General features: G+C 40.4%; 3 protein-coding genes across 3 annotated transcripts in view; 1 reads left to right on the top strand and 2 right to left on the bottom strand.

The window, feature by feature from the left end:
* Positions 1-661: 661 nt before the first annotated feature.
* On the bottom strand, positions 662-1,330 carry LOC110057550 (melanopsin-B-like). The gene has a single exon (XM_020764143.2). It carries the CDS (start codon positions 1,328-1,330, stop codon positions 716-718), a length of 615 nt encoding a protein of 204 aa, XP_020619802.1. The 3' UTR covers positions 662-715.
* A 3,867-nt stretch (positions 1,331-5,197) lies between these two features.
* Positions 5,198-13,858, bottom strand: part of LOC110057571 (ATP-binding cassette sub-family E member 1-like) — a 15,879-nt gene continuing 7,218 nt past the window's right edge. Inside the window, exons 10-21 of the mRNA XM_020764163.2 lie at positions 11,621-11,742; positions 11,059-11,153; positions 10,343-10,400; positions 9,524-9,595; positions 9,010-9,069; positions 8,828-8,886; positions 8,608-8,718; positions 7,883-7,942; positions 7,673-7,755; positions 6,793-6,915; positions 6,352-6,463; positions 5,198-5,880 (exon numbers count right to left, since the gene is read on the bottom strand). Coding sequence (XP_020619822.1) covers positions 5,833-5,880; positions 6,352-6,463; positions 6,793-6,915; positions 7,673-7,755; positions 7,883-7,942; positions 8,608-8,718; positions 8,828-8,886; positions 9,010-9,069; positions 9,524-9,595; positions 10,343-10,400; positions 11,059-11,153; positions 11,621-11,742 — 1,003 coding nt within the window. The 3' untranslated portion in view covers positions 5,198-5,832. The remainder of the gene's footprint in view (positions 5,881-6,351; positions 6,464-6,792; positions 6,916-7,672; positions 7,756-7,882; positions 7,943-8,607; positions 8,719-8,827; positions 8,887-9,009; positions 9,070-9,523; positions 9,596-10,342; positions 10,401-11,058; positions 11,154-11,620; positions 11,743-13,858) is intronic.
* The window catches only part of LOC149103303 (uncharacterized), a 1,998-nt gene continuing 849 nt past the window's right edge, over positions 12,710-13,858 (top strand). The window contains exon 1 of the mRNA XM_089273915.1: positions 12,710-13,858. This exon is cut by the window's right edge and continues 849 nt beyond it. Coding sequence (XP_089130041.1) covers positions 12,725-13,858 — 1,134 coding nt within the window. The 5' untranslated portion in view covers positions 12,710-12,724.

Raw genomic sequence — 13,858 nt, 5'->3', positions numbered from 1 at the left:
TAAAACGTTGTAATCAGGGAGTAATAAACTGCTCAAATGTTGCATCAAGATGAGTTGGAAGTAAGGATATCACTTAAAATGGCCGCCATTTTATTACATCGCACCCATTTTTAGCCATTTCGAAAAAAACTCATGTTAATGCGAATTTCAAGTGGCTAATCGACTAGAATGAAAGAATAGACAATTTAGAATGTTCCAGCCAAATTTCATGCTTGTATCACCAAGTGAACAATTGAAGCTGTTAGCCGCTACACTATAGGAAGGTTTGTAAATTACACACGTTAACTATTTATTTCCTTTTGCTATTCGGCTTCGTCTATAGGTCATTCTGATACCGGTCTATACCCGCTCCGCTCCACTTTCTTGACCTATTTTTTCAAACGATTATCGATATCGAACGTAAACGTAGCTAGCTACCGAAAGAAATACTTTCAGTCAAGATAAGGCTTCATTCAGTGGGTTTATACACCAACAAAAGTGAGCGAAGTAAAAGAAGAGAGGGATCTAGGGTAAAGGTCATTTCTCGAGGCTCCTCTCTTTTTTCTTCGTCCGCTTCCTAGCTTCGCGCAAGGTTTCTTCACAGAAGCAAGAAAATTGATTTACAAGCATCAGCAGCATTGACATATGCCCAATGACTGGCAAAGCGTTGTGATGTGTTTATTTTGTGGAAAATTGTTGAAGTATAAGAGTATTATTTTAAGTGTAGATGAACAAATCATGACGCTAAAAATACGTGTTGCGGTGACGGTGTTTCGTTGACTTTTCTTGCGGTGATGCGGCGTTCGTTAATTTTTTTTGCGGTGTTGCGGTGTTCAGAACCCCCCTCCCCCCATGTCCACCTCCTGAAATCACGGACGCGAGCGTCTGCAAGATTGATGTTGAGGAGTGGTATTGATCCCAAGATCGTCACCACAAGGTCTATCAACCAAATAAGGACAACACAGATCATGACCTTTTTCTTTGTTTTCCAGGCAAGGTACTTGAAATCGAAGGCAATGGCCAAGAACACATTCGCCATCATAGCGAGCATTGAAGTAAGGTTGAGAATCGTAAAGACTCGGCTTAGGAAGGCTGTCACTATAGCCAAGGTCTGACCTCTGTACCAACTGGCTTCTGAGTTGGAGATCATATGGAAAGGCAGGTTAACAGCTGCGTAAAGGAGGTCCACCACTGCGAGATTGGCGATGAGAATGTTCGGAACTGTTCGTAACGATTTAAACCGAGCAATCGTCGCGAGAACGAAGCCATTACCAAGCGCAGAAGCGGACGTCAGAACAGCGCCTAACATGTTCATTATAACCTTGGTAAAAAGCGATTTTGCTAGATACATTTTGAGACGTATCCTTCAAAGTGCGCTGGAAACGTCTGGCGATGTTATCAGACAGCGAAAGTAATACAATAACCCTGGAAAATACCAGCTGGGTTACATAGGGTATTTACTATCTTGTAAAATGTCCGGAACAAGAGCTATAGTTATATAATAAAATTTAAGTTGGCTGCAGCCATCGACACAAATTTACAGTGCACGGACAACCTGACCACGGCAAAACTATGATCACAGTCAATAGATAGACAATGATGTTTTTCCCTCGTTGATAAATTATTGTTATCCAAGATAAAGAGCTGGAAATTTCTACTAATCACTTATATAAATGATTCTGATTTCCTGGCAACTTTCCCAGTTGCAGTAAAAAAACTAACACATCCAAGATTTAATTTAACTTTATTGATTAAGTCGTTGACACGCGTTTTGCTTTCCAAGTGACACAAATGTTTTCGTTTCAATTCAGTTTGTGGCTTTCTTTTGTATCTTACTTTTAATTAACTCTGGTGTTGCTAGACATTTTTTTGATATGAAAATATACTCGTCAATCTCTCCTTGTCTTCTTATTTCTCTGAAAGTGTGATGGTTTTACCAGGACGCATTCATTAATCAACTGATAAATCAACCAGCGTACTGACTGAGCGCTCCAGTGAGCAAAACGTGTACAGAACACACACGAACTAACACAGCAAGACAACTAGCTAACTATAACATGAAATGTTTCATAATCAACTGAACATCATTTGCATACCGGATCTGCGCCAACTTTATCAGACTTTTAAAAACACCCTGTGAGAAAGCGTTTGCTAAAAGCCTTGATTTTAGTTAATCAATCAACGGTTTCCAATTCTTCCTCATCGCTGCTTTTGTACGAGGCTGAAATAGAGCTGTTCCAAGTTCAACAACGATAAAACATGAACTCTGAATGCCTAGAGCGTGTTCATCAATTCTGCACGATTCCAACAAAGAGCCCTGTGATTATTTTTGTTCAAAGGTTATTTTTGTCGGGTTTATTATTGGACGGAATCTAGCGTCCACTCTACGCTTGAGAAATTTGAAAGCACAACTTTATTTCTATGGTTAGGCCTACCGTCCACACTAAATCCGTCACGAAAACGGAACTTTTCTGAAACGCTCTTCAAACCGGAGAAATTTGAAAACACCGGCTTTGCGTTTTAGTGTGGACGGAAAACAGCATAAAACGGAAGCTTTTCGAAAATGATGACGTCACGATAATCACGTGATTTCCCTGCTCCAGTTTTCCTCGAAAACAAATCCAAAATGACCGGTAATTGTTGCGTTTTCAAATTTCTCCGGCGTAATGTGGACGGAAAGCATTTGATGCGTTTTCAGACTAAAAATGCAGTTTTCAAATTTTTCCGGCGTAATGTAAACGGGGCCTTAAAATATGGTTCGATCTGAAATACAAAGCAAGCATTCAATTACAAACACCAGTTGTTATACCGGTTTATATCTCGGATGAGGCGCTGGAAATTTGCGCGACTATAAAATCACCAAATCGCTCATAATCAGTTGCATAAATAATTTTGATTTCCGGCAAACCTTCACACGCCGATCGTTTGAAACCAACACGTCAAATCTGTGAAGGCCTTAAAGAAATTTTATTTTGAAACACTGACGCAGCGAAGATTTACAATTTCAACTCAGTTTGCCGGGACGCTATCGATAAGCCCTATACACTTTTAGAGAAATCGGAAGACAGTGAAAGATATTCAAAATAAAAAAAAAAACAGATTTCTTTTGCAATCCCAGTGCCACATATAGGGTTCAAAAGAAAGTCATAAACTGAATTGAAACAAAAACAATATAATATTGAATAGAATCTACGTCCAGGAGCTAGTGCGTTACTCAGGGCGGAAAAAGGCCGGGTGTTGAAACGGGCAGTCCGCTCTTGGTCTAATGTGTGAAGCGGAGAAGGACTGGCACGAGCGCGCGTTCCGCGCTTCCGGTGAGATTAATGGCTGCCAAAAATTTCCTCTCAACGAACCGGAAATCTGAGCCACCAGTGAGGTATTCTAAAGGCTTTTTTGTGCTTTTGGCCCCCAACTCAAGGGAGTTTCGTGGAATTTCTTAAATCTAAGTTCCAGTGTAAGTAAGCGGAATCTGCTCGTTTTAGTAGACCCCAGTCTACTGCTTCACACCTTTTTGCTCGGACCCGCTCGTTTCACCGCCCCACGTATAAGCACCCTGCGTTACTTGAAAAGCAAAACGCGTGTAATTGTTTTTCTTTTAGGGGAGCGGAGGTAGGGGGCGAGGGGCGCGGGGTGGAGGCGATCCAGTTTAGAGATAAGTCCAAGATTGAACCGATGTTTCGGGACAGTTCTTTTAATACAACTGATAAATCAAACAGCTTCCTGTAGTGAGGAATGTTTCACTAAGCAAAACAGGTGCAGACATACGCTACTGAACTATCACACAAAAAGATAATAGACAATAAATATTTTTTAACCACTGGTGACAAATTAAAACTGTCCCTTGAATTGTTTCATCATTTTCGTGTACCGGATTTCAGAAAGAAAAGGGTCCGACTTGCAATACAAAATAAGCCGTTAAATACAAGATCACTCTTCATTCTAAAGGCAAAAAATTCGGAACAGGGGCGGATGTTGAGAACCTTTATGACCATTAACGTGGCTGGCAACAGTCTACAGCACTTTCCAGGACTTACGATTTTGATGGGTCATTCTAACTACTCTATCAGTTGATGCTACAATCATGGGAGCAAAAACCTGCCAAGTCATCGGTGAACATTTGTTATCATTTTCGTGACAGAGAAGGTTACCACAGCAACAGTAGGACCTGCTACTTGATAACAAAAAATGGGGGTTACCGAACTCGTATTTTGGGTGATAAGCACTTAAAGCTAAAACTAAAGGTGTTTTTCACAGGTTATACTGTTGCTATGGTAACCTATTATGCTACAAAGATGACCATATGGGTTCACTAATAGCCGGGCATTTACGCGATGCCAATATTGTAGTATCACTTGATAAACAGTGGTCGTATTCATCCGTCAAAGTATACCCGTTCCAAAAGTGCTGGAAACTGTTGCCAGCCTCCTTAAATGAATATTCGAGAAATTTGTCCATAATTTCGAATGGAACGAAAATTTCTGGGGAGACATTTTAGTAGTCTGCGTAGCTTGGCGGTTTTTAATCAATTTGAGCGCGCTAAGGAAGCGGTGAAGCCGCGAAAACGAGCACCAAAGCCGCGAGGAGCCTGGGAGAGAGACAACTTCGCCGCTTTGTGCGCTCGCGCTAAAAACTGCTTAAAAAATTGCTTAAACCGCCAAGATACGCAGCCTAACATCTCAGAAAACTTGGTTATAACTTGCGAACTTGTCCTCTTTTTTAAGGAAATTTTGGGAAAAAATTCTGGTATCACTTCTGGTGCGGTCAACCGAGGCAAAATGCTGTTCCACTCATTTCTGGACATTTCTAGAAATGCAACGGCAATTTTTGGTTTAAAGGGGACGGCCTCAAGAATTTACTACCGAGCTCTAGTGATCTACAAAGCAAAACAAGGTCTACAGTAGGTAGGTTGTTAGAAATCAGACTACGAGCACTAGATTTCTGAGCGAATAGTCAACTCCAAGAGCAACAATTTTGTACTTTTAGGCAAAACATGAAGATTTTTGTGGCTTAAAGCTACTGTGTTGTTCTTAACTCGATCCAGAGTTCAGCGCTTTATAGTGTCACTGCACTGAACGAGGGTTCGTGCCATCTCAAAATTGATACATTCTTAATCAGAGTACAGTCTTAGCCCGTTGACACGTTGGGAGTTTTTATCTTTGCACGTTGTTGCTGTAAATGTGGTTGATTTGGGTTCAAAAGTCAAACTTGGTAAGTGATATCAACTGATGAACAGATAGTACACTTTATTATCCTCGGAGATAAAACACAAAAAGTATATACTCTATAATAAGGTTAACTGTTGACCGATTTATGGCCTTCAGTAATCAGAAAGCTCGTTAAATTGGCTGACAGCTTAACAAGTGAGTAAGTGACAGACAGTTGCATTTTCCAAGTCATGAGCAACCATGGGCTTACACACAGGACAAACACTAACGCTAAATACGTTTTTCGCACATACTATAAGCGATTCATCAGCTCATTAGGAGGTAATTGCAAAACGTTAAGTTTCAGTTCCTTGAAATTTTCATTTTTAAGTTAGAGAAGAGATATTAGTTTTATTGTCCCGTTTAGGTTTAACGGCGATTGCGATCTGAGTTCTCCAAAGAATGTCAACATAAAGCCAGGTGTAGGTCATAACAATAACTACACGGAGCGATAGTCAAATTCACCCAACTAGCACCATAAAAATTCTATGGAAACCAGCGAGGAGAATTTCTCTTTTGGTCAGTGATCTCTGAAGAGTGTCCATATCATTGCGCCATTTCAGACTCGTTTTCTGTTACATCCACCCTGACTGCTGCCTTCTTGAAGGAGCTGCACTTGGTACTTACTTTGAATGGAGTAACAGAAGCTTTAATCTTCCAGGTAAAAGTAGTTGCCTGTCCGTTTTTGATCACAGTCCTGATAAATAGATTCAAAAATATGAGAAAAAGTCAGTCGGAAATAATGTTGTGAACAAGTCGTCCACGCCATGCTAACGAGAGCAAAGACGGTCCAAACAACCTGTTTCACCATGCAAAAAAAAAATCCATATTAGTTTGTTACGGTGAAACACATAATTACTACACAAAGCAAAGCATCGTTAAACAGCAGCTACAATCTGCGTTTGTCTAGAAGCCTTTTTCACGGCGAACTTTTCTCATTTCCATTGCAATATTATTCGACATATAGGCGACGTAATTTTGGGGTATTTTTCGAGATTCTTCTCTCGTTCACGGTAGGTTACGTTGTGATGTAAATGACAGAAGGCAATTTAAGCTAATTTAAAAAGGACAATCGACTTCTGGGAGTTCCACACTCGAACTGAATTAACTAAACGAATTCACGAGAAGGTTAGATCATGGTGTGAGTTGACGCCGGGCTCTACAGTACCTTGACTGAATTCATTTTGTTGATCCGTGGCCGGAAGTTAGACGGGTCGCGCCGGAAGGTGATTTCCAGGGACTGAAGAAACTTGTTCATCCCGGTCAAAAGCGTCTGCGGACTGGGAACAACATATGCACAAATAAGGTAGAACCCAAACCCCATGCAAGCATAAATACTAAATACAAGAAGAACAATAAGCAAGAAAAAAATGGTGGCTTCATACTCTCAAGAAGACAGTATCAACCTCTAACAATTACCGCAAAACGACTCCAACAGTATTTTAACAAGAGGGCTGAAATTTAGACTTAACAGCTCAGTTCGGTCCACTTAGTCTATCACAATCATGTAACACAGTCAGTCTGGGTTTTGTTTATTGCTCAAGATTTCCTTCCGATTGACTCCGGGCCAGACTTGACCAAGTATTCTTTGTTAACTCCATTTACTTACGAATTCGCTAGAGTCTTGACAGAAGGTTCGCCTTCAAACACCACAACACGGTCGGCCAGGTAGGTAGCCATGATGAAATCGTGCTCAACAACAAAGCCAGTTTTCTTCGCGTGCAAGATGAAACTAAAATGGAACAAAACAAGATCAGTATCAATTCAGTGGTTAAAAGCTAGTTGGAAAGAGCCGGCCGCAATGAACCACTGGGTAGTTTGGCCGGATATCTAGTGATTGTTTTCCCCGCGAAAAATAACAGTATTTTTTAAATGTGGTATAAAGAATTTCCACTCTCGTGGCCAATGGCCACGCAAATGTATTGGAATAAAAGACAGTGTTTACACATAAGAACTGAACAGAGTTCAAGAAACTCCCACAGGATTGGTTTGGGACATCAACATGGCCGCCCTCTCATTGTTTTGGGACACCAATATGGCTATAGTGACGTCATGTGAAAACACTCGATAAAAAATATGAATAACTAACTAATAAGGCGAATGCAGTGCTAAATATAGCAGAGCTAAAGGACTAGACGGAAAGAGCTAACAGTACAGACCAACACTAAAAAGAACGCCTTCGGTACCAACACAACTATTTGTCAGGAAAGGAAATCCTTGTTTACAAATTCGTAGTGCGAATGCATAACGATTCGACCAAAACAGTTCATTAAAAATTTCTAAACGTGAGTTTGCAAAAAAAAAAAACCTTTTTTCCGAAACAGAATTACCAAACAGAGACTCGCATCAACAGAGTCGCAAAAAACGTCTCAAATTTACAAACGATAGGCACGTTACGTTTTAACCATTCAGCGCACAACGTTAATGCAATCCGCCCAATCACAAAAGCCCTTATTCCCGCGCGCTTACGGGTTACGGGAAACATTTACCGTTTAATGACTTTAGCGGCTACCAGACGCTGCTCAGAGTCGAGGTATGCCGAGGGCTCATCGATCAAATACACATCAGCTGGCTGGAGAGAAAAACAAGGAAAAAAAGCCATCAACAAAGCAAACAAAACCTTAAAAATATTTTTTTTTGTCTAAAAGTAGAAATTCTACTGATGATAATCAGCCGGGTTTCATGGACACCAAGCATACCTTTCCGAGACAAATCGTAAGCGCAACACGTTGCAGTTCACCTCCAGACAGGTTTTGAACCTGAAAAGAAAAAAACAGCCTGAACATGTAATAAAACAGCTGTAGTTTATCAATTGTTTATCCAGAGTATGATGACCTTGTACATTAGTGAAGCCGGGGGTAAAACCTGCAGTGTGTCAGCGGTAGTACTGGGCTTGCTCCAGAACTATTAGCAGTGGAACTTCAAAAAAAAAAACATGAAAAAGAGAGCTTTGATTCCAAAGACATGAATTTCTCTTTAACTGCAAGGAGAGTTCACAACGTATTGTTTGTGATTATTGGTAACCTGCTTTTAAGCAGGTTAAATGTTATTTTAATATTATTAAAATAATATATCAACTTTGATAAAATTATTATCTATTGCACTCCCGTTCCTTGTCCAGGGCCGTAGCTAGTTGCTTCAGTCATTGTTTTTCCTTTTTTGTCGTTTATAGTCATCATAAACACCCTAAAAACCTAGAAAGAGAATTTAACCATGGACAATGCCTTGGTCATAATTTTTTATGGACACTGCCTCAGTATAATTTTATTCTGGCTACGGCCCTGTTCTCACATCCCCTCATTGGCCCAGCTGACTCTAGCATTACAAAAGAACAACTCCCAAATCGTCTTTCCCTTAATGCCATAATCATCAAACTAGCGCTTCCTGTCCCCACCCCTCCCCGTAGAGTACAAACCCTGCTCACCTCCTGATCCATGATTTGTTCAATCTGTAGCGGTTTGATGACGTCAGCGATAAACTGAGGGTGTACGTAAGCGTCACGAATCTTCTCGTGAAGGAGCATGCGCACTGTGTTCTAATTAGCAGGAAAAGCAAACACAGCGTCAAACACTCGCAATAACGCTCATACGTCACATATTTCTGTTTCTTTCCAGAAAACTAAATTGACTGAAGGTTCAACTTACCTTTGACTTGGGGCTAATCTTTTGTGGTTTATAGCTCACGTTCATCATGGGAACTTGCTCTGTGTAAAATTGATAAAGAACTTGTCATCAACATTTTAAGAACCGAGCAGGGTTCTTCCACCAACAAACAACTGAATAGTTTTTGCCACGGTTAAACATTTCTGAGTATTTTTAAAAAGTACCTTCATTATCTGGAACTAGTCTTCCAGCCAACATGCGGATAAAAGTCGTCTTGCCAGTTCCTACAAAATTAAAGAAAAGCCATTATTACAAAATTCATGAACTGAAAGTTACATGTATTAACGCTAATCAAAAATTAATTGTTCATTAAAAACGGCAAACACAACATTTAAAGCTGAGTAATTCTATTACAGTACTTATTTCAACCCTGTTCAGTGAAGCAACAATTTTTGATTGTTCTACAGGGAGATGCGGTGGTGTAATGACAATAATGTGTCCTGTACTCTGGATCATGAGTTCTGGGTTCAACCTCCAGTCAGTGTCATTGTGTTGTGTTCTTGGACAAGACACTTTATTCTTACTGCTGGGAGGACCTGCCTGGGCAGGAGACCTCTAATGGGAACCAGATTAAGCTCCAGCAGTTTTGGGCCACTAAGCTTCCAAAGACTTTGTCTTTCTTCACCAGTGTGGTTCCTATGATTGGTGAACACACAGAACATTAGGAAATTTTCTTACCATTCTCTCCCAGCATAACAATGATCTCCGAGTCAGTGAATTCACCACCGTCAATACTCAGGTGGAACTCCTCTGTGACAACAGGAAATAACCAGAGTTAATAGCTCAAAGAACAACACACAAAACAATGGAGTCCCTACCTTCTATTGCCACTATTTTTTTTTTTTACAAAGAGTTACATGTAAGTTCAAAAAGGTAGTGTGGTTAACAAGATGTAAATTCTGTTGTGAGAAACAGCAAACAACATCCAGTTTTCTGCAAGGATAACCAACACTGAAAATGCCATTAAAGATAAGATTGATAAAGATGGCAATTTTAAGCCTGGCTAATGAAATGTGGCTAAAAGTAATTTAGGCAAAGCAAGATTGCTGGCCAGCAGTCTCCTTCAGAGTGGTGTACGGGGTGGTCAGGGGATTTGTGCAGGGGCACCTAGATTTTATAGCTTGGCTTCGGATGTCAAGCCATTCCGTGTTTTTCGCTGCACTGGATGGATCTTGTCAAGCTTTTCTCCCAGCCCACCTGTCCCCCTTTTCTTCATGGTAAGCATGTGGTAAATATCATTTGTTTCAACTGTTTTTTCAGTGTGACGGTGCCTGGTGGTTGCCGCTCACAGGGTTGTCATGGATACCCTGTGAGCTCGGTTCATTTTGCTCTTGGGCTCCACTGTCCTTTCACAAACCATTCCCCAAGCTATGACATATATTGTTGATGAGTTTAACCGAGAAATGTGAACATTTTGCTGAAATAGGCATGGGGAAAATTTTCCCGGACAAGATGTGATCTTCACATTACATCAGGTGGACACTTTTTCACACTTACTCAGTTGTTTTTGCATTGAAGGATAACTGTATCTGCGCATTCTCTTTATTTCTTCTTCCTGAAAGATGCCAAATATTTTTTGTTTAATAAAGTGGAATCACAATTTCTGGAATGTTCAAGGGAAATGAAAACTAGCTCAAGAAATCACGAGTTTGCGATGTTAGGTGTTGCATTAAAATTAAAGTTTCTTTTCACTCTCCTCGTCACATTTTTCCAAACTACATTCCATTTATAATGTTAAGCTTTTAGTTTTCATGGCAAATGAATGAAGTAAAATATTTTGAAAAATAAAACAAAACCAGGAGAAATGACTTTTGGTTCAAGTTGTAAGGAGTTTTGAGAAATCCAAGGTTTAAAGAATCAACATTCCGCTGCAAATTTGCTTAAAACATTGTCATCTATAACTGCAGTTGCCAATAATCTATTCGCAGCCACTCTCATGGGTGACCAGCCCTCCTCCTCAACCACCCACATGAAACCATGTTTATATTCTGTTTCTGCAAATGACAATTTAAGGACTGGGCATTCACAAGCAACCAGCTCCAGTTATGCTACATAACCAATTTCCTACAGTAAATTGCTGAGTTGATCACTTTGAGAGTTTCATATGTATAAATTTGCAGTACATTGTTTGTTCTTGTCTATCACAAGTTGAAACACTCCACAAATCATCAGTGACGATATGGAGACTGTTTGGACAAAACAACATTCCAAACCTTGTCTGCCGTCTCAGCCACTTTAAAAACCAGAGATGACTCTCTGAATCGCAAATTCTCAGTAGGAACAAAGCCATCCAAAAAGATATTGATTCCTGTGACAAAAAACAGATAAAGTGATTTTTACAGCAACAGAGAGAATTCTTGCACACTCATTTCTCTGGAGCAGTCACACTCAATGAGAATAAAGACCACCAAAATTATATAACCTGTATTGCAACATATCCACGGAAAGTTTTGGGAAACTGAAGAAATTTGTTTATCTGTAATGTTTGAAATGAATTAAAACCAATGAAATGTGAAATGTCAAATATGACAATTTCCAAAATTTCTGAAGGTTGTACTGGCATATAACCTAAAAATCATTTGTTGCCCTTTGCCATGTGATTGCCGGCCAAAATCCAGCTGGCATTCACCTCTTTCTCTGCCCAATGAATTTTGCCAGCAGTCGGCGCTTAGTGACAACCCTGTATTCCTAAATCTATAATAATATATTATCATTATGGTAATTTGTCAATCGAAAATAAAATTATAGAAAACGGTGATGTTTTCTCCATCTTACCTTCCCTTACACTGAATGGCATAGTTACAACACCATATGCTCCTGGAGCACCATACAGACAGCAGATGTAGTCTGACAGATAATCCAGCACACTCAAATCATGCTCCACCACAATGATGTACCTGCAATGCAAATAGCGTCAAATACACAAACATAACACCTGTGTTCATGGTGACTGTTAATGCAAATTATCAAGGGCCTGTGTCATAATGATGTGCATGTAGCTTTGATTGACAAGTTGGAAAGTCCACCTTAAGGTTTTTAACCAATAAAATTGTGTGACTTAGTACTTCACAACAACAACTGAGAAAAATTGCAGCAGTTTTCTCATGCAGGATTTCACAGTTTTCACAAAACAAATGGAGCAAAGATTTTCCTCATCAAAGTAAACACAGAAAACCCTACTGGTCAGGTAAAAGCCAAACTGCTACATCTGCACAGAATCAGGGCTGTCATTAAGGGCCATAACCTGTAGCACCTGTTGTGGCTGAGTATGCTTGATTTTCCCTTGATGCTACAAGTGAAATTGACTGTTGTTGAAAGACTTCACCCACAAAGTAACAAGTTTGCTACAGGTGTGGAGAACAAGGCTACAGGCAACTCAAAACTTAATGAGAGCCCTGCAGAATAGTGAAACAGGCCCTTTTAATGTACATGTGGTTCATGTCTAACTGTACAAGTCCATGTATGCAATATGTGCAGCCTCCCACGTGAATTAAAAGACACTCGTGTTTTATCTATTTTTAAAGCAAAACTGAAAACTTTTTTGAATGATTTTAGCTAATTTTAATCTTTAGAAGTTTAACTTTTTAACTAATACAAACTCTTTTTACACTTATTTATTTTAGCTTGTAGTAATTTATTAGGTAACTCTTATTTATGTCATTTTTAGGTGATTTTTATTTAGGAGGGCTCCACTGAAAACTGCCTTTGGCAAGTTGGATTCCCTCACTAAATAATAATAATAATATTATTATTATTATTATTATTATTATTATTATTATTATTATTATTATTATTATTATTATTATTATGGTTGGGGCGAGTGGTGCACTCCAGCTATGCGCAGGTCAAAAGTCCGGCAGCGAGGCTGCTATACATGCCATGCATGCCATATTTGAAGCAGATGACACGGACGCGGTACTGCTCATCGATGCTTCTAATGCATTCAATGCACTTAACAGAGCAACTTCACTGCATAATATCCGGGTTCTCTGCCCTGTAATTGCAGCATATGTCATCAATACTTACAGGAAGTCGGCACGCTTGTTTATTACCGGCGGCAAAGAGATCATTTCAGCTGAAGGAACAACACAGGGTGACCCACTTCCTATGGCCCTCTACGCCTTAAGTGTGCAGCCGCTGATCACAAGCCTGCAGGCGGCGTCCAGTATTAAACAGTGCTGGTTTGCTGACGATGCCTGTGGAGCTGGCTCTGTACTGGAAATCAAGAAATGGTGGGATGTCCTCAACAGCCTTGGCCCAGTCTTTGGCTATTTTCCCAACCCCAAGAAATGTTGGATTATCTCAAAGCCAGATAAAGAGGCAAGCGTGAAAGAAGTGTTCAAGGACACGGCTGTCAATGTGACGGTAGAGGGACAAAAACATCTGGGTGCGGTGATAGGTTCACGGGAATATCTAGAGGAATACGTTAGCGAGGTGACCAACTGGGTCAGCGAGATTACCAAGCTGGCAGAGTTTGCTCTTTCTCAACCTCAAGCGTGTTATGCTGCTTACACCTTTGGCTTCAAGCACCAATGGACCTATTTTTTGAGAACTTTGCCTGATATTCAAGAATTATTGGAGCCTTTGGAGAATGCCATATCTAAGGTGCTCATCCCTGCAATTACGGAGCATAGGTGCACTCGGCTGGACAGGGACATTCTAGCACTGCCAGTCCGTCTAGGGGGGCTTGGCATGACAAACCCGTGTCTTGACGCAAATCTTGAGCAATCCTCCTCCGTCAAAGTTACCATCCCGCTGGTCCAACAGATCGTGGCTCAATCCCATCAGATGCCGGATGATTCTTTGGTCAAGCCACTACAACAGGCAATGAGGAGTGAGAGAGCAACGGTGCTCCAAGACAGGGCAGAGCATATCAGAGGGGTAGCCCCACAGAAAGTCCAACGGGCACTTGACCTTGCTGTGGAAAAAGGGTCATCTGTTTGGCTGACGGTACTCCCCCTTTGCGAAATGGGTTTCAATCTAAATAAGAGAGAGTTCCGCGATGCAATCAAA

This window comes from Orbicella faveolata, unplaced genomic scaffold (genome assembly GCF_042242905.1).
Source record: "Orbicella faveolata isolate gen_17 unplaced genomic scaffold, um_ofav_v1 contig_35, whole genome shotgun sequence".
In the NCBI taxonomy this organism is placed as follows: Eukaryota; Metazoa; Cnidaria; class Anthozoa; order Scleractinia; family Merulinidae; genus Orbicella; species Orbicella faveolata.
The sequence above is the reverse complement of the archived record's forward strand: the minus strand, read 5'-3'. Positions and strand labels throughout refer to the sequence as shown.